The following is a 20,561-nucleotide window of genomic DNA, read 5'->3' on the forward strand; positions in this document are numbered from 1 at the left end:
AGATCATCAATCAATACATGAGCTAGTTCTAGAGGCATGACTAGGGATCATCTTGGTGTTCATGTTTCCGCACATGCATTTGGTTTTCCTTCGAATCTCATATTCTAGAACCAATACAATTATAGTACAGAAACATAAACTAATAATGAACATGGAAATATAATAATATATTTATTATTGCCCTTAGGGCATATTTCCAACAGATATGTCAAGTACCTCCTTTTGTTGAGAGCTATTGTGTGTTCTCGGCCATGGAAGGATCTCTCAGCAAGCTCACCAACATTTGTCGTGTCATTTTGTTTTGCTGAGAGTTTCTCCCGGTGAAGTTCCGAGCCAGGAGCGCCTATTTCGTGCCACGTGTCATTTTTCCAGAGAACCGGTATTCTGCTCTCGGGTAGCTGGCTAGATTGCGTCGGTTTGGTCGCCTTTGCCGAGAGGTGTACTCAGTATCGCTATCTTTTCCGAGTGATGCACTAGGCAAATTTGTTTTCAATGTTTTTATAAATTTGGTTTCAATTATGCCTGCATCAAAAGATATATAGCAATAGTATTTCACATATATCGCAATTATATCACATCCCACATATCACAAAAGTTCCCACATCATAGCAAAATCACCATTCCACAACATAGAGGAATATATGTTCTCAAGCTCAAGCACACATGCACAAGTTCTCAAGCACACACAAGGAAGAGTACAAGCACAGAAAGTCAACAAGCAAGAATTTCATAAGCATAATTGGGAGTTCACATGGTTTTGGATATCAGAGTGGGAACACCAGGAGGCGTCATTCGGCTTGCTTGCCCAACTCCAAGTGGAGCTACCGGCTCATCGTTCGACCCTTGCAATGAATTGAGATGTAAGCATTTGAGACAATAAAATTGAATGCATATGGCAAAGACGAAAATGGTTTGCACTCGCATATCTGGCACTGATTTGCCTTGGATAGCATGAAGATTGGTTACCGTCAGCTTTAGTGAAAAAGAAAACCAAGTAAAAAAAGAAAAAGAAAAATAAAAACACATAAAATAGAAAAAACAAAGGGAGACAGAGAGAGCAACTAGTTGATGAGCGCTCTTTCGGGAACCTCCTAAAAATCACTTGCGGTGGGCTGAGAGGCGCTACTTGGCGCGCTCTCGGCCACCGCAACGTGTCGCGCTCCGGGCGCACCCTTCGGATTTTATTTTTTTTATTATTTTTCCGCACGCGTTTTCAGCTTTTTAGATAGTTTTTTCTGGTTCTTTTGGCTTTCCAGTTTTCTACGGTGTTTCTTAGCTCTCCGAAAAACAAACATTCAAAAAAATTCTCATGAAAAAACACACTTTTTTTGCTTTTGTGAGAGACATTGTTTTGCTTTCCCGAGAGGCACGGTTTTGCTTCCGCAAGAGGTGCAGATGTGCCTCTCGAAAACGAAAAAAATGTGTTTTCCTTTTTTACTTCCGCGAGAGGCACGGTTTTGCTTCCGCGAGAGGCGCGGCCGTGCCTCTCGAAAACAAAAAAAACGAGTTTTCCTTTTTTTTCTTTAGCGAGAGGCACGGTTTACCTTCCGCGAGAGTTATGGTTTTGCTTTCTCAAGAGGCACGTCCGTGCCTCTCCTAAACAAAAAATAAATATGTTTTCTCTTTTCTTCCTCCACGGAAAGGCATGGTTTTGCTTCCGCGAGAGGCACGGTCGGAAACAGAAAAAAATGTATTTTCTCTCTTCTTTCTTTTCGTGAGTGGCACGGCTTTGCTTCCACCAGAGACATGGTTTTGCTTCCGCGAGAGGCACGACCGTGCCTCTTGGAAACAAAAAAAAACATTTTCTTTTTTTCTCCCGTCAGAGGCACGATTTTGCTTCCGCGAGAGACCCGAATTTGCTTCTCACCGCGAGAGGCACGGCCGTGCCTCTCGAAAACATCTTTCGGAAAGGAAAAATAAACATGCTCCCGGTTTGGTTTTTTCATCCATTTTTTTGTTAAAAAAATTCGTCAAAACCTATAAATATTGGATCTAGTTTTCTAGATCTCGACGCAAGGAATCCGACGGTGGAAACGATTCGAGATTTGGACGCATGGTTTAAGAGTTAAAACGTCTTGAATAACAGATCTACAAAAAAAAATGAAAACTGTTATGTTGTGACTAGTGGCGCACATGTCATGCGCCAGTTGTCGCAACCTGGGAGATAAGTGTGATCTTTGAAAGGAGTACTTCTCAATTCGTAATTCTGGGATAGAGAGGACTTGATCACAGAGTTGGTGGGCTTCGGGCCAGTAGCAAATTGACTGACTCAAATGTAGGGTCCGTCAAAAGAAAAAACAAGCCTAGGGAGCGCCGGCGGCGTTTTGGTTCTTTCAACTTGTCCTTTATTGGCATTAGGTGTAGTGGAAAGTTTAGTCCCATCCCACTAGTGGAGAAAGAGTTGGACCTCTTTAAAAGGGATGTTCTTCCACATGCTATTGGAGTTTGAGAATAGAAGAGGCTCTCGCGCACTCCTCCTCCGCCGCCCGCCTCGCCTCGTCGCGCGGCGCGGCGCGGCGGGAATGATCCGAGCTGAGCTCACACCAACGCGCTTATTTTTCCTGCGGTGTCTCCTAACCCTAGCCGCCACGAACAGATCACATCTGTTCCACACGCATGCCCACCGTCGTTCCTTCTGCTGCTGCTGTTGCCGGTGACTCCATCCCGTCCGCCGCGTGCACGATCGACGGGATAGCAGGTCTGCAAAACCCCTTCTCTCCGGTTCCTGTATGGGAGAGAGGCGGATAGGTTTTTGGGAAACGACTACGCGAGTGCTCGATGTTCGTCTACTTCCTCTATGTCCGCTTCGCCCTCATCATCACCATGTCTACCGACGCCGAACGTGCCGCCGCCGAGAAAGTTGAAGCCGACAAGAAGGCCGCCCAGGATGCTGCTGCCGCCACCACCGTCGCGGCCTCTGCATGGCCTACTGGAGGGTATAACTCGTTTATTCCGCTCCTATTGTTTTCTGTTTTCGCCATGCTAGCGTTTACGTAGATCTTTTTGTAATTAGCGTAGTATGTGCTTGCTTCACTGAATATCAGTATGCGTTTATTTGTGTCAATGCTATGGTAGTGATTTACTCATGGATTAAGTTAATCAAAAATTGCCTATTTAATTAGCAATGAACTCAGCGTAGATGCCAATTGTGAAGGGATTTTAATACGCTGAGCAGGCTTGACCCGTTCATGGCTTCTTCCCCCTGTTGTGGTACCTTGATTGCCGTCCGTAGAAGGTATGCACCCCGAACGACTCGTTCCACACGATTTGCCCAGCTCGTTCGATCGCCGTATCCGTATGCTTATATCATGCCAGTGCTGACCATTTTCTGCCGTCTGGACTATTTTCTTTCTGCTCAACCATTCTCAGTCCAGGACATGAAGAGAATAGCCCACACTCACCTCGCCGGCAGTGTCGCACTCTTCCTGCTGGCAGCTACCACCATTCCCTCGACGACGGTTGCCTTGGTGTCCTCCTCGGACGGCCAAGCCCTTCTGGCATGGAAGGCCAGCCTCGGCAACCCGACCGCGCTCTCCAACTGGTCCCAGGCCACATGGGCGTGCGCCTGGGATGGCATTGTCTGCTACCAGGAGCGCATCATCTATCTAAGGCTCGTGGGACGCGGTCTCTCTGGCGGGCTCGACACGCTCGACACTGCAGCGCTCCCCGACCTCGTCTCTCTGGACCTCAGTGGGAACAACCTCGGCGGCGCCATCCCAGCCAGCATCTCGGGGCTGAGGTCCCTCATAACACTCGACCTCAGCAGTAACAGGTTCAACGGTTCCATCCCACCACAGCTCGGCGACATGCCCTACCTTGCAGATATCCGGCTCTACAACAACAGCCTGGTCGGCGCCATCCTACACCAGCTCTGCAGGCGCCTCTCCCTGGTGGCACTGCACATCTCGAACAACCGGCTCACCGGGGAGCTTCCAGGCTGCTTGTGCGACTTGCAGTCTATGTGGTATATGGACTTGTCAAACAATCGGTTCGCAGGGAAGCTGCCGGACCGCTGGTGGAACTTGCGGGCTCTTGAGTTCATGGATCTATCCAACAACTCCTTTTCAGGTAAAATCCCTGCGGCTATGGCGAACCAGAGTTGCTCTCTTCGATCGCTTTACCTTGCTAGAAATGGCTTCTTCGGTGTCTTCCCGCCAGTCCTAATGAGTTGCAACTTGCTGGCCACCCTGGACATCGGGTATAATAGGTTTTTTGGTGCTATCCCTCCATGGATTGGGAGTCAAATTACATCCTTGAAAATTCTTAGCCTCAAATCAAACAACTTCACCGGAGAAATTCCTTCAGGATTATCACGGCTTTCGCAACTTCAGTTGCTCAACATAGCCAACAATAGCTTGACCGGCTCGATTCCTATAGCCTTCGGCAGCTTGACCTCAATGAGGAATCCACAAAATATTTCAAATACAGAACTACTCTACGGGACAAGATACAATGATAAACTCGTCATAATCTGGAAGGGTCAGGAGCAGATTTTCCAAAGAACAATCCGGTTATTAGCCGGTATGGATTTGTCGGGTAATCTGTTGTCTCAGTGTATCCCTACAGAGCTAACCAACCTTCGGGGCCTCCGGTTTCTGAACCTGTCAAGAAACAATCTGCCATGCGGCATCCCTAAAAACATTGGTAGTTTGACTTTTCTCGAGTCCCTTGATCTATCTTCTAATGAACTTGCTGGAGCAATTCCTCCAAGCATATCAAGCTTATTGGCGCTCGGCGCGTTGAATGTCTCGAACAATCATTTGTCGGGCAAGATACCCGCTCGGAGTCAGATGCAGACTCTGACCGACCCATCAATTTACTCCAACAATTCTGGACTATGTGGGTTTCCTATAGACATTCCGTGCACAAATGCTTCGCTTGCATCGGACAATAGAAATGGTAAAGAGGATGACTGCTAGATGTACTACTGTGTGATTGCTGGGGTAGTGTCTGGTTTTTGCTTGTGGTTTGGCATACTCTTTACATTTAAGACTTGGAGATGTGGTTTTGTCTCATTTGTTGATGGCATGCAACGTAAGTTTATCAAGAAGGTGTCAGATTAGTTGTGTACTTGTGTTCTCTATTTCATTATGCCAAGAGAGAATGTATGCATAGTTGTGTACAGAGTAATCTTTAAATAAAAAGATCACATTCGGGATCTAGTAAGATGCAATCAGTTTTAGCAAGATGTGGCATGTACATAACATTCCATGTATCTTTTGTGTGTGTGCAATGCAGCATATACGACAGGCTTGAAGTTACTCCCTCACAAAAAAAAACTATGGGGAGAATATCATACGGAAACCAATATTCGGTGTAATCCGGTGAAAGTGATGATTTGAAGTATCAAAAAAATCTCAAAAAATTATGGGATTTTAAGAGGGTGATGTTCTACTGGCATGCAAAATTTCAAGTTCAAACACATCACAGGATATGAGCTATGAAAAAGACAAAATCAGTATTGAATAGTGTAGAACAGTAACGCCACTATTCATTGATGAATTTATCTTTTTCATAACTGGCATCATGTAATGTGTTTTAAATTGAAATTTCATATGACAATAGAAAATCATCCTCTTAACATCCCTTAATTTATTCAGATTTCAATAGAACTTTTAAGCGTGGTTTCCACGAAGTTTTGTTTGAATGTTGGTTTTCGTATGATATTCTCCCCACAAGAAATTCTAGGCACATATCATACCAAAACTTTGGTTCTTTTGTTTTGCGACAAAACTACCAATCTATTCATCAACTGTCAAGGTAGTACAAAGAACAACCAGAAGTAAAAAATATATCCAGGTCCGTAGATCACCTAGTGACGACTACAAGCACTGGTTATTAGCCGGTATAGATTTTCGGGTAATATGTTGTCTCAGTGTATCCCTACAGAGCTAAACAACCATCGGGGCCTCCGGTTTCTGAACTCAGTAATCATGAACAAGATATAAGAAAATACTAACAGCACAATAATGATAATATCTCTTAGTAATTCATAAGTTGGGTCTATCCAACAACATTGTTTTGCCAACAATGTGTTCTCATTATTAATAGCATACATGTTGCTCCTAAGTATTCTCATGATCAGAAAAACAAGATCATCAATCAATACATGAGCTAGTTCTAGAGGCATGACTAGGGATCATCTTGGTGTTCATGTTTCCGCACATGCATTTGGTTTTCCTTCGAATCTCATATTCTAGAACCAATACAATTATAGTACAGAAACATAAACTAATAATGAACATGGAAATATAATAATATATTTATTATTGCGCTTAGGGCATATTTCCAACAGATATGTCAAGTACCTCCTTTTGTTGAGAGCTATTGTGTGTTCTCGGCCATGGAAGGATCTCTCAGCAAGCTCACCAACATTTGTCGTGTCATTTTGTTTTGCTGAGAGTTTCTCCCGGTGAAGTTCCGAGCCAGGAGCGCCTATTTCGTGCCACGTGTCATTTTTCCAGAGAACCGGTATTCTGCTCTCGGGTAGCTGGCTAGATTGCGTCGGTTTGGTCGCCTTTGCCGAGAGGTGTACTCAGTATCGCTATCTTTTCCGAGTGATGCACTAGGCAAATTTGTTTTCAATGTTTTTATAAATTTGGTTTCAATTATGCCTGCATCAAAAGATATATAGCAATAGTATTTCACATATATCGCAATTATATCACATCCCACATATCACAAAAGTTCCCACATCATAGCAAAATCACCATTCCACAACATAGAGGAATATATGTTCTCAAGCTCAAGCACACATGCACAAGTTCTCAAGCACACACAAGGAAGAGTACAAGCACAGAAAGTCAACAAGCAAGAATTTCATAAGCATAATTGGGAGTTCACATGGTTTTGGATATCAGAGTGGGAACACCAGGAGGCGTCATTCGGCTTGCTTGCCCAACTCCAAGTGGAGCTACCGGCTCATCGTTCGACCCTTGCAATGAATTGAGATGTAAGCATTTGAGACAATAAAATTGAATGCATATGGCAAAGACGAAAATGGTTTGCACTCGCATATCTGGCACTGATTTGCCTTGGATAGCATGAAGATTGGTTACCGTCAGCTTTAGTGAAAAAGAAAACCAAGTAAAAAAAGAAAAAGAAAAATAAAAACACATAAAATAGAAAAAACAAAGGGAGACAGAGAGAGCAACTAGTTGATGAGCGCTCTTTCGGGAACCTCCTAAAAATCACTTGCGGTGGGCTGAGAGGCGCTACTTGGCGCGCTCTCGGCCACCGCAACGTGTCGCGCTCCGGGCGCACCCTTCGGATTTTATTTTTTTTATTATTTTTCCGCACGCGTTTTCAGCTTTTTAGATAGTTTTTTCTGGTTCTTTTGGCTTTCCAGTTTTCTACGGTGTTTCTTAGCTCTCCGAAAAACAAACATTCAAAAAAATTCTCATGAAAAAACACACTTTTTTTGCTTTTGTGAGAGACATTGTTTTGCTTTCCCGAGAGGCACGGTTTTGCTTCCGCAAGAGGTGCAGATGTGCCTCTCGAAAACGAAAAAAATGTGTTTTCCTTTTTTACTTCCGCGAGAGGCACGGTTTTGCTTCCGCGAGAGGCGCGGCCGTGCCTCTCGAAAACAAAAAAAACGAGTTTTCCTTTTTTTTCTTTAGCGAGAGGCACGGTTTACCTTCCGCGAGAGTTATGGTTTTGCTTTCTCAAGAGGCACGTCCGTGCCTCTCCTAAACAAAAAATAAATATGTTTTCTCTTTTCTTCCTCCACGGAAAGGCATGGTTTTGCTTCCGCGAGAGGCACGGTCGGAAACAGAAAAAAAATGTATTTTCTCTCTTCTTTCTTTTCGTGAGTGGCACGGCTTTGCTTCCACCAGAGACATGGTTTTGCTTCCGCGAGAGGCACGACCGTGCCTCTTGGAAACAAAAAAAAACATTTTCTTTTTTTCTCCCGTCAGAGGCACGATTTTGCTTCCGCGAGAGACCCGAATTTGCTTCTCACCGCGAGAGGCACGGCCGTGCCTCTCGAAAACATCTTTCGGAAAGGAAAAATAAACATGCTCCCGGTTTGGTTTTTTCATCCATTTTTTTGTTAAAAAAATTCGTCAAAACCTATAAATATTGGATCTAGTTTTCTAGATCTCGACGCAAGGAATCCGACGGTGGAAACGATTCGAGATTTGGACGCATGGTTTAAGAGTTAAAACGTCTTGAATAACAGATCTACAAAAAAAAATGAAAACTGTTATGTTGTGACTAGTGGCGCACATGTCGTGCGCCAGTTGTCGCAGCCTGGGAGACAAGTGTGATCTTTGGAAGGAGTACTTCTCAATTCGTAATTCTGGGATAGAGAGGACTTGATCACAGAGTTGGTGGGCTTCGGGCTAGTAGCAAATTGACTGACTCAAATATAGGGTCCGTCAAAAGAAAAAACAAGCCTAGGGAGCGCCGGCGGCGTTTTGGTTCTTTCAACTTGTCCTTTATTGGCATTAGGTGTAGTGGAAAGTTTAGTCCCATCCCACTAGTGGAGAAAGAGTTGGACCTCTTTAAAAGGGATGTTCTTCCACATGCTATTGGAGTTTGAGAATAGAAGAGGCTCTCGCGCACTCCTCCTCCGCCGCCCGCCTCGCCTCGTCGCGCGGCGCGGCGCGGCGGGAATGATCCGAGCTGAGCTCACACCAACGCGCTTATTTTTCCTGCGGTGTCTCCTAACCCTAGCCGCCACGAACAGATCACATCTGTTCCACACGCATGCCCACCGTCGTTCCTTCTGCTGCTGCTGTTGCCGGTGACTCCATCCCGTCCGCCGCGTGCACGATCGACGGGATAGCAGGTCTGCAAAACCCCTTCTCTCCGGTTCCTGTATGGGAGAGAGGCGGATAGGTTTTTGGGAAACGACTACGCGAGTGCTCGATGTTCGTCTACTTCCTCTATGTCCGCTTCGCCCTCATCATCACCATGTCTACCGACGCCGAACGTGCCGCCGCCGAGAAAGTTGAAGCCGACAAGAAGGCCGCCCAGGATGCTGCTGCCGCCACCACCGTCGCGGCCTCTGCATGGCCTACTGGAGGGTATAACTCGTTTATTCCGCTCCTATTGTTTTCTGTTTTCGCCATGCTAGCGTTTACGTAGATCTTTTTGTAATTAGCGTAGTATGTGCTTGCTTCACTGAATATCAGTATGCGTTTATTTGTGTCAATGCTATGGTAGTGATTTACTCATGGATTAAGTTAATCAAAAATTGCCTATTTAATTAGCAATGAACTCAGCGTGGATGCCAATTGTGAAGGGATTTTAATACGCTGAGCAGGCTTGACCCGTTCATGGCTTCTTCCCCCTGTTGTGGTACCTTGATTGCCGTCCGTAGAAGGTATGCACCCCGAACGACTCGTTCCACACGATTTGCCCAGCTCGTTCGATCGCCGTATCCGTATGCTTATATCATGCCAGTGCTGACCATTTTCTGCCGTCTGGACTATTTTCTTTCTGCTCAACCATTCTCAGTCCAGGACATGAAGAGAATAGCCCACACTCACCTCGCCGGCAGTGTCGCACTCTTCCTGCTGGCAGCTACCACCATTCCCTCGACGACGGTTGCCTTGGTGTCCTCCTCGGACGGCCAAGCCCTTCTGGCATGGAAGGCCAGCCTCGGCAACCCGACCGCGCTCTCCAACTGGTCCCAGGCCACATGGGCGTGCGCCTGGGATGGCATTGTCTGCTACCAGGAGCGCATCATCTATCTAAGGCTCGTGGGACGCGGTCTCTCTGGCGGGCTCGACACGCTCGACACTGCAGCGCTCCCCGACCTCGTCTCTCTGGACCTCAGTGGGAACAACCTCGGCGGCGCCATCCCAGCCAGCATCTCGGGGCTGAGGTCCCTCATAACACTCGACCTCAGCAGTAACAGGTTCAACGGTTCCATCCCACCACAGCTCGGCGACATGCCCTACCTTGCAGATATCCGGCTCTACAACAACAGCCTGGTCGGCGCCATCCTACACCAGCTCTGCAGGCACCTCTCCCTGGTGGCACTGCACATCTCGAACAACCGGCTCACCGGGGAGCTTCCAGGCTGCTTGTGCGACTTGCAGTCTATGTGGTATATGGACTTGTCAAACAATCGGTTCGCAGGGAAGCTGCCGGACCGCTGGTGGAACTTGCGGGCTCTTGAGTTCATGGATCTATCCAACAACTCCTTTTCAGGTAAAATCCCTGCGGCTATGGCGAACCAGAGTTGCTCTCTTCGATCGCTTTACCTTGCTAGAAATGGCTTCTTCGGTGTCTTCCCGCCAGTCCTAATGAGTTGCAACTTGCTGGCCACCCTGGACATCGGGTATAATAGGTTTTTTGGTGCTATCCCTCCATGGATTGGGAGTCAAATTACATCCTTGAAAATTCTTAGCCTCAAATCAAACAACTTCACCGGAGAAATTCCTTCAGGATTATCACGGCTTTCGCAACTTCAGTTGCTCAACATAGCCAACAATAGCTTGACCGGCTCGATTCCTATAGCCTTCGGCAGCTTGACCTCAATGAGGAATCCACAAAATATTTCAAATACAGAACTACTCTACGGGACAAGATACAATGATAAACTCGTCATAATCTGGAAGGGTCAGGAGCAGATTTTCCAAAGAACAATCCGGTTATTAGCCGGTATGGATTTGTCGGGTAATCTGTTGTCTCAGTGTATCCCTACAGAGCTAACCAACCTTCGGGGCCTCCGGTTTCTGAACCTGTCAAGAAACAATCTGTCATGCGGCATCCCTAAAAACATTGGTAGTTTGACTTTTCTCGAGTCCCTTGATCTATCTTCTAATGAACTTGCTGGAGCAATTCCTCCAAGCATATCAAGCTTATTGGCGCTCGGCGCGTTGAATGTCTCGAACAATCATTTGTCGGGCAAGATACCCGCTCGGAGTCAGATGCAGACTCTGACCGACCCATCAATTTACTCCAACAATTCTGGACTATGTGGGTTTCCTATAGACATTCCGTGCACAAATGCTTCGCTTGCATCGGACAATAGAAATGGTAAAGAGGATGACTGCTAGATGTACTACTGTGTGATTGCTGGGGTAGTGTCTGGTTTTTGCTTGTGGTTTGGCATACTCTTTACATTTAAGACTTGGAGATGTGGTTTTGTCTCATTTGTTGATGGCATGCAACGTAAGTTTATCAAGAAGGTGTCAGATTAGTTGTGTACTTGTGTTCTCTATTTCATTATGCCAAGAGAGAATGTATGCATAGTTGTGTACAGAGTAATCTTTAAATAAAAAGATCACATTCGGGATCTAGTAAGATGCAATCAGTTTTAGCAAGATGTGGCATGTACATAACATTCCATGTATCTTTTGTGTGTGTGCAATGCAGCATATACGACAGGCTTGAAGTTACTCCCTCACAAAAAAAAACTATGGGGAGAATATCATACGGAAACCAATATTCGGTGTAATCCGGTGAAAGTGATGATTTGAAGTATCAAAAAAATCTCAAAAAATTATGGGATTTTAAGAGGGTGATGTTCTACTGGCATGCAAAATTTCAAGTTCAAACACATCACAGGATATGAGCTATGAAAAAGACAAAATCAGTATTGAATAGTGTAGAACAGTAACGCCACTATTCATTGATGAATTTATCTTTTTCATAACTGGCATCATGTAATGTGTTTTAAATTGAAATTTCATATGACAATAGAAAATCATCCTCTTAACATCCCTTAATTTATTCAGATTTCAATAGAACTTTTAAGCGTGGTTTCCACGAAGTTTTGTTTGAATGTTGGTTTTCGTATGATATTCTCCCCACAAGAAATACTAGGCACATATCATACCAAAACTTTGGTTCTTTTGTTTTGCGACAAAACTACCAATCTATTCATCAACTGTCAAGGTAGTACAAAGAACAACCAGAAGTAAAAAATATATCCAGGTCCGTAGATCACCTAGTGACGACTACAAGCACTGGTTATTAGCCGGTATAGATTTTCGGGTAATATGTTGTCTCAGTGTATCCCTACAGAGCTAAACAACCATCGGGGCCTCCGGTTTCTGAACTCAGTAATCATGAACAAGATATAAGAAAATACTAACAGCACAATAATGATAATATCTCTTAGTAATTCATAAGTTGGGTCTATCCAACAACATTGTTTTGCCAACAATGTGTTCTCATTATTAATAGCATACATGTTGCTCCTAAGTATTCTCATGATCAGAAAAACAAGATCATCAATCAATACATGAGCTAGTTCTAGAGGCATGACTAGGGATCATCTTGGTGTTCATGTTTCCGCACATGCATTTGGTTTTCCTTCGAATCTCATATTCTAGAACCAATACAATTATAGTACAGAAACATAAACTAATAATGAACATGGAAATATAATAATATATTTATTATTGCCCTTAGGGCATATTTCCAACAGATATGTCAAGTACCTCCTTTTGTTGAGAGCTATTGTGTGTTCTCGGCCATGGAAGGATCTCTCAGCAAGCTCACCAACATTTGTCGTGTCATTTTGTTTTGCTGAGAGTTTCTCCCGGTGAAGTTCCGAGCCAGGAGCGCCTATTTCGTGCCACGTGTCATTTTTCCAGAGAACCGGTATTCTGCTCTCGGGTAGCTGGCTAGATTGCGTCGGTTTGGTCGCCTTTGCCGAGAGGTGTACTCAGTATCGCTATCTTTTCCGAGTGATGCACTAGGCAAATTTGTTTTCAATGTTTTTATAAATTTGGTTTCAATTATGCCTGCATCAAAAGATATATAGCAATAGTATTTCACATATATCGCAATTATATCACATCCCACATATCACAAAAGTTCCCACATCATAGCAAAATCACCATTCCACAACATAGAGGAATATATGTTCTCAAGCTCAAGCACACATGCACAAGTTCTCAAGCACACACAAGGAAGAGTACAAGCACAGAAAGTCAACAAGCAAGAATTTCATAAGCATAATTGGGAGTTCACATGGTTTTGGATATCAGAGTGGGAACACCAGGAGGCGTCATTCGGCTTGCTTGCCCAACTCCAAGTGGAGCTACCGGCTCATCGTTCGACCCTTGCAATGAATTGAGATGTAAGCATTTGAGACAATAAAATTGAATGCATATGGCAAAGACGAAAATGGTTTGCACTCGCATATCTGGCACTGATTTGCCTTGGATAGCATGAAGATTGGTTACCGTCAGCTTTAGTGAAAAAGAAAACCAAGTAAAAAAAGAAAAAGAAAAATAAAAACACATAAAATAGAAAAAACAAAGGGAGACAGAGAGAGCAACTAGTTGATGAGCGCTCTTTCGGGAACCTCCTAAAAATCACTTGCGGTGGGCTGAGAGGCGCTACTTGGCGCGCTCTCGGCCACCGCAACGTGTCGCGCTCCGGGCGCACCCTTCGGATTTTATTTTTTTTATTATTTTTCCGCACGCGTTTTCAGCTTTTTAGATAGTTTTTTCTGGTTCTTTTGGCTTTCCAGTTTTCTACGGTGTTTCTTAGCTCTCCGAAAAACAAACATTCAAAAAAATTCTCATGAAAAAACACACTTTTTTTGCTTTTGTGAGAGACATTGTTTTGCTTTCCCGAGAGGCACGGTTTTGCTTCCGCAAGAGGTGCAGATGTGCCTCTCGAAAACGAAAAAAATGTGTTTTCCTTTTTTACTTCCGCGAGAGGCACGGTTTTGCTTCCGCGAGAGGCGCGGCCGTGCCTCTCGAAAACAAAAAAAACGAGTTTTCCTTTTTTTTCTTTAGCGAGAGGCACGGTTTACCTTCCGCGAGAGTTATGGTTTTGCTTTCTCAAGAGGCACGTCCGTGCCTCTCCTAAACAAAAAATAAATATGTTTTCTCTTTTCTTCCTCCACGGAAAGGCATGGTTTTGCTTCCGCGAGAGGCACGGTCGGAAACAGAAAAAAAATGTATTTTCTCTCTTCTTTCTTTTCGTGAGTGGCACGGCTTTGCTTCCACCAGAGACATGGTTTTGCTTCCGCGAGAGGCACGACCGTGCCTCTTGGAAACAAAAAAAAACATTTTCTTTTTTTCTCCCGTCAGAGGCACGATTTTGCTTCCGCGAGAGACCCGAATTTGCTTTTCACCGCGAGAGGCACGGCCGTGCCTCTCGAAAACATCTTTCGGAAAGGAAAAATAAACATGCTCCCGGTTTGGTTTTTTCATCCATTTTTTTGTTAAAAAAATTCGTCAAAACCTATAAATATTGGATCTAGTTTTCTAGATCTCGACGCAAGGAATCCGACGGTGGAAACGATTCGAGATTTGGACGCATGGTTTAAGAGTTAAAACGTCTTGAATAACAGATCTACAAAAAAAAATGAAAACTGTTATGTTGTGACTAGTGGCGCACATGTCATGCGCCAGTTGTCGCAACCTGGGAGATAAGTGTGATCTTTGAAAGGAGTACTTCTCAATTCGTAATTCTGGGATAGAGAGGACTTGATCACAGAGTTGGTGGGCTTCGGGCCAGTAGCAAATTGACTGACTCAAATGTAGGGTCCGTCAAAAGAAAAAACAAGCCTAGGGAGCGCCGGCGGCGTTTTGGTTCTTTCAACTTGTCCTTTATTGGCATTAGGTGTAGTGGAAAGTTTAGTCCCATCCCACTAGTGGAGAAAGAGTTGGACCTCTTTAAAAGGGATGTTCTTCCACATGCTATTGGAGTTTGAGAATAGAAGAGGCTCTCGCGCACTCCTCCTCCGCCGCCCGCCTCGCCTCGTCGCGCGGCGCGGCGCGGCGGGAATGATCCGAGCTGAGCTCACACCAACGCGCTTATTTTTCCTGCGGTGTCTCCTAACCCTAGCCGCCACGAACAGATCACATCTGTTCCACACGCATGCCCACCGTCGTTCCTTCTGCTGCTGCTGTTGCCGGTGACTCCATCCCGTCCGCCGCGTGCACGATCGACGGGATAGCAGGTCTGCAAAACCCCTTCTCTCCGGTTCCTGTATGGGAGAGAGGCGGATAGGTTTTTGGGAAACGACTACGCGAGTGCTCGATGTTCGTCTACTTCCTCTATGTCCGCTTCGCCCTCATCATCACCATGTCTACCGACGCCGAACGTGCCGCCGCCGAGAAAGTTGAAGCCGACAAGAAGGCCGCCCAGGATGCTGCTGCCGCCACCACCGTCGCGGCCTCTGCATGGCCTACTGGAGGGTATAACTCGTTTATTCCGCTCCTATTGTTTTCTGTTTTCGCCATGCTAGCGTTTACGTAGATCTTTTTGTAATTAGCGTAGTATGTGCTTGCTTCACTGAATATCAGTATGCGTTTATTTGTGTCAATGCTATGGTAGTGATTTACTCATGGATTAAGTTAATCAAAAATTGCCTATTTAATTAGCAATGAACTCAGCGTGGATGCCAATTGTGAAGGGATTTTAATACGCTGAGCAGGCTTGACCCGTTCATGGCTTCTTCCCCCTGTTGTGGTACCTTGATTGCCGTCCGTAGAAGGTATGCACCCCGAACGACTCGTTCCACACGATTTGCCCAGCTCGTTCGATCGCCGTATCCGTATGCTTATATCATGCCAGTGCTGACCATTTTCTGCCGTCTGGACTATTTTCTTTCTGCTCAACCATTCTCAGTCCAGGACATGAAGAGAATAGCCCACACTCACCTCGCCGGCAGTGTCGCACTCTTCCTGCTGGCAGCTACCACCATTCCCTCGACGACGGTTGCCTTGGTGTCCTCCTCGGACGGCCAAGCCCTTCTGGCATGGAAGGCCAGCCTCGGCAACCCGACCGCGCTCTCCAACTGGTCCCAGGCCACATGGGCGTGCGCCTGGGATGGCATTGTCTGCTACCAGGAGCGCATCATCTATCTAAGGCTCATGGGACGCGGTCTCTCTGGCGGGCTCGACACGCTCGACACTGCAGCGCTCCCCGACCTCGTCTCTCTGGACCTCAGTGGGAACAACCTCGGCGGCGCCATCCCAGCCAGCATCTCGGGGCTGAGGTCCCTCATAACACTCGACCTCAGCAGTAACAGGTTCAACGGTTCCATCCCACCACAGCTCGGCGACATGCCCTACCTTGCAGATATCCGGCTCTACAACAACAGCCTGGTCGGCGCCATCCTACACCAGCTCTGCAGGCGCCTCTCCCTGGTGGCACTGCACATCTCGAACAACCGGCTCACCGGGGAGCTTCCAGGCTGCTTGTGCGACTTGCAGTCTATGTGGTATATGGACTTGTCAAACAATCGGTTCGCAGGGAAGCTGCCGGACCGCTGGTGGAACTTGCGGGCTCTTGAGTTCATGGATCTATCCAACAACTCCTTTTCAGGTAAAATCCCTGCGGCTATGGCGAACCAGAGTTGCTCTCTTCGATCGCTTTACCTTGCTAGAAATGGCTTCTTCGGTGTCTTCCCGCCAGTCCTAATGAGTTGCAACTTGCTGGCCACCCTGGACATCGGGTATAATAGGTTTTTTGGTGCTATCCCTCCATGGATTGGGAGTCAAATTACATCCTTGAAAATTCTTAGCCTCAAATCAAACAACTTCACCGGAGAAATTCCTTCAGGATTATCACGGCTTTCGCAACTTCAGTTGCTCAACATAGCCAACAATAGCTTGACCGGCTCGATTCCTATAGCCTTCGGCAGCTTGACCTCAATGAGGAATCCACAAAATATTTCAAATACAGAACTACTCTACGGGACAAGATACAATGATAAACTCGTCATAATCTGGAAGGGTCAGGAGCAGATTTTCCAAAGAACAATCCGGTTATTAGCCGGTATGGATTTGTCGGGTAATCTGTTGTCTCAGTGTATCCCTACAGAGCTAACCAACCTTCGGGGCCTCCGGTTTCTGAACCTGTCAAGAAACAATCTGTCATGCGGCATCCCTAAAAACATTGGTAGTTTGACTTTTCTCGAGTCCCTTGATCTATCTTCTAATGAACTTGCTGGAGCAATTCCTCCAAGCATATCAAGCTTATTGGCGCTCGGCGCGTTGAATGTCTCGAACAATCATTTGTCGGGCAAGATACCCGCTCGGAGTCAGATGCAGACTCTGACCGACCCATCAATTTACTCCAACAATTCTGGACTATGTGGGTTTCCTATAGACATTCCGTGCACAAATGCTTCGCTTGCATCGGACAATAGAAATGGTAAAGAGGATGACTGCTAGATGTACTACTGTGTGATTGCTGGGGTAGTGTCTGGTTTTTGCTTGTGGTTTGGCATACTCTTTACATTTAAGACTTGGAGATGTGGTTTTGTCTCATTTGTTGATGGCATGCAACGTAAGTTTATCAAGAAGGTGTCAGATTAGTTGTGTACTTGTGTTCTCTATTTCATTATGCCAAGAGAGAATGTATGCATAGTTGTGTACAGAGTAATCTTTAAATAAAAAGATCACATTCGGGATCTAGTAAGATGCAATCAGTTTTAGCAAGATGTGGCATGTACATAACATTCCATGTATCTTTTGTGTGTGTGCAATGCAGCATATACGACAGGCTTGAAGTTACTCCCTCACGAAAAAAAACTATGGGGAGAATATCATACGGAAACCAATATTCGGTGTAATCCGGTGAAAGTGATGATTTGAAGTATCAAAAAAATCTCAAAAAATTATGGGATTTTAAGAGGGTGATGTTCTACTGGCATGCAAAATTTCAAGTTCAAACACATCACAGGATATGAGCTATGAAAAAGACAAAATCAGTATTGAATAGTGTAGAACAGTAACGCCACTATTCATTGATGAATTTATCTTTTTCATAACTGGCATCATGTAATGTGTTTTAAATTGAAATTTCATATGACAATAGAAAATCATCCTCTTAACATCCCTTAATTTATTCAGATTTCAATAGAACTTTTAAGCGTGGTTTCCACGAAGTTTTGTTTGAATGTTGGTTTTCGTATGATATTCTCCCCACAAGAAATTCTAGGCACATATCATACCAAAACTTTGGTTCTTTTGTTTTGCGACAAAACTACCAATCTATTCATCAACTGTCAAGGTAGTACAAAGAACAACCAGAAGTAAAAAATATATCCAGGTCCGTAGATCACCTAGTGACGACTACAAGCACTGGTTATTAGCCGGTATAGATTTTCGGGTAATATGTTGTCTCAGTGTATCCCTACAGAGCTAAACAACCATCGGGGCCTCCGGTTTCTGAACTCAGTAATCATGAACAAGATATAAGAAAATACTAACAGCACAATAATGATAATATCTCTTAGTAATTCATAAGTTGGGTCTATCCAACAACATTGTTTTGCCAACAATGTGTTCTCATTATTAATAGCATACATGTTGCTCCTAAGTATTCTCATGATCAGAAAAACAAGATCATCAATCAATACATGAGCTAGTTCTAGAGGCATGACTAGGGATCATCTTGGTGTTCATGTTTCCGCACATGCATTTGGTTTTCCTTCGAATCTCATATTCTAGAACCAATACAATTATAGTACAGAAACATAAACTAATAATGAACATGGAAATATAATAATATATTTATTATTGCGCTTAGGGCATATTTCCAACAGATATGTCAAGTACCTCCTTTTGTTGAGAGCTATTGTGTGTTCTCGGCCATGGAAGGATCTCTCAGCAAGCTCACCAACATTTGTCGTGTCATTTTGTTTTGCTGAGAGTTTCTCCCGGTGAAGTTCCGAGCCAGGAGCGCCTATTTCGTGCCACGTGTCATTTTTCCAGAGAACCGGTATTCTGCTCTCGGGTAGCTGGCTAGATTGCGTCGGTTTGGTCGCCTTTGCCGAGAGGTGTACTCAGTATCGCTATCTTTTCCGAGTGATGCACTAGGCAAATTTGTTTTCAATGTTTTTATAAATTTGGTTTCAATTATGCCTGCATCAAAAGATATATAGCAATAGTATTTCACATATATCGCAATTATATCACATCCCACATATCACAAAAGTTCCCACATCATAGCAAAATCACCATTCCACAACATAGAGGAATATATGTTCTCAAGCTCAAGCACACATGCACAAGTTCTCAAGCACACACAAGGAAGAGTACAAGCACAGAAAGTCAACAAGCAAGAATTTCATAAGCATAATTGGGAGTTCACATGGTTTTGGATATCAGAGTGGGAACACCAGGAGGCGTCATTCGGCTTGCTTGCCCAACTCCAAGTGGAGCTACCGGCTCATCGTTCGACCCTTGCAATGAATTGAGATGTAAGCATTTGAGACAATAAAATTGAATGCATATGGCAAAGACGAAAATGGTTTGCACTCGCATATCTGGCACTGATTTGCCTTGGATAGCATGAAGATTGGTTACCGTCAGCTTTAGTGAAAAAGAAAACCAAGTAAAAAAAGAAAAAGAAAAATAAAAACACATAAAATAGAAAAAACAAAGGGAGACAGAGAGAGCAACTAGTTGATGAGCGCTCTTTCGGGAACCTCCTAAAAATCACTTGCGGTGGGCTGAGAGGCGCTACTTGGCGCGCTCTCGGCCACCGCAACGTGTCGCGCTCCGGGCGCACCCTTCGGATTTTATTTTTTTTTATTATTTTTCCGCACGCGTTTTCAGCTTTTTAGATAGTTTTTTCTGGTTCTTTTGGCTTTCCAGTTTTCTACGGTGTTTCTTAGCTCTCCGAAAAACAAACATTCAAAAAAATTCTCATGAAAAAACACACTTTTTTTGCTTTTGTGAGAGACATTGTTTTGCTTTCCCGAGAGGCACGGTTTTGCTTCCGCAAGAGGTGCAGATGTGCCTCTCGAAAACGAAAAAAATGTGTTTTCCTTTTTTACTTCCGCGAGAGGCACGGTTTTGCTTCCGCGATAGGCGCGGCCGTGCCTCTCGAAAACAAAAAAAACGAGTTTTCCTTTTTTTTCTTTAGCGAGAGGCACGGTTTACCTTCCGCGAGAGTTATGGTTTTGCTTTCTCAAGAGGCACGTCCGTGCCTCTCCTAAACAAAAAATAAATATGTTTTCTCTTTTCTTCCTCCACGGAAAGGCATGGTTTTGCTTCCGCGAGAGGCACGGTCGGAAACAGAAAAAAATGTATTTTCTCTCTTCTTTCTTTTCGTGAGTGGCACGGCTTTGCTTCCACCAGAGACATGGTTTTGCTTCCGCGAGAGGCACGACCGTGCCTCTTGGAAACAAAAAAAAACATTTTCTTTTTTTCTCCCGTCAGAGGCACGATTTTGCTTCCGCGAGAGACCCGAATTTGCTTCTCACCGCGAGAGGCACGGCCGTGCCTCTCGAAAACATCTTTCGGAAAGGAAAAATAAACATGCTCCCGGTTTGGTTTTTTCATCCATTTTTTTGTTAAAAAAATTCGTCAAAACCTATAAATATTGGATCTAGTTTTCTAGATCTCGACGCAAGGAATCCGACGGTGGAAACGATTCGAGATTTGGACGCATGGTTTAAGAGTTAAAACGTCTTGAATAACAGATCTACAAAAAAAAATGAAAACTGTTATGTTGTGACTAGTGGCGCACATGTCGTGCGCCAGTTGTCGCAGCCTGGGAGACAAGTGTGATCTTTGGAAGGAGTACTTCTCAATTCGTAATTCTGGGATAGAGAGGACTTGATCACAGAGTTGGTGGGCTTCGGGCCAGTAGCAAATTGACTGACTCAAATATAGGGT

The 20,561-nt window shown here is 44.7% G+C and overlaps 2 protein-coding genes and 1 pseudogene across 2 annotated transcripts; all 3 read left to right on the forward strand.

The window, feature by feature from the left end:
- The first annotated feature begins 3,174 nt into the window (after positions 1 to 3,174).
- Positions 3,175 to 7,135, forward strand: LOC141025477 (uncharacterized). Its single transcript, XM_073500824.1, has one exon. The coding sequence runs from the start codon at positions 3,189 to 3,191 to the stop codon at positions 4,917 to 4,919; it is 1,731 nt and encodes a 576-aa protein (XP_073356925.1). The 5' UTR covers positions 3,175 to 3,188; the 3' UTR covers positions 4,920 to 7,135.
- A 663-nt stretch (positions 7,136 to 7,798) lies between these two features.
- On the forward strand, positions 7,799 to 13,228 carry LOC120966059 (uncharacterized; annotated as a pseudogene).
- Positions 13,229 to 14,708: 1,480 nt separating this feature from the next.
- Positions 14,709 to 17,464, forward strand: LOC141025479 (uncharacterized). The gene has a single exon (XM_073500826.1). The coding sequence runs from the start codon at positions 15,375 to 15,377 to the stop codon at positions 17,103 to 17,105; it is 1,731 nt and encodes a 576-aa protein (XP_073356927.1). The 5' UTR covers positions 14,709 to 15,374; the 3' UTR covers positions 17,106 to 17,464.
- The last annotated feature ends 3,097 nt before the right edge of the window (positions 17,465 to 20,561 follow it).

The sequence above is a fragment of the Aegilops tauschii genome, chromosome 6, assembly GCF_002575655.3.
Source record: "Aegilops tauschii subsp. strangulata cultivar AL8/78 chromosome 6, Aet v6.0, whole genome shotgun sequence".
Lineage (NCBI taxonomy): Eukaryota > Viridiplantae > Streptophyta > Magnoliopsida > Poales > Poaceae > Aegilops > Aegilops tauschii.

What these genes read in the sequence shown, in the direction of transcription:
- LOC141025479 (XM_073500826.1), top strand. Translation starts at nt 15,375, where the DNA reads ATGGCTTCTTCCCCCTGTTGTGGTACCTTGATTGCCGTCCGTAGAAGG.
- LOC141025477 (XM_073500824.1), top strand. Translation starts at nt 3,189, where the DNA reads ATGGCTTCTTCCCCCTGTTGTGGTACCTTGATTGCCGTCCGTAGAAGG.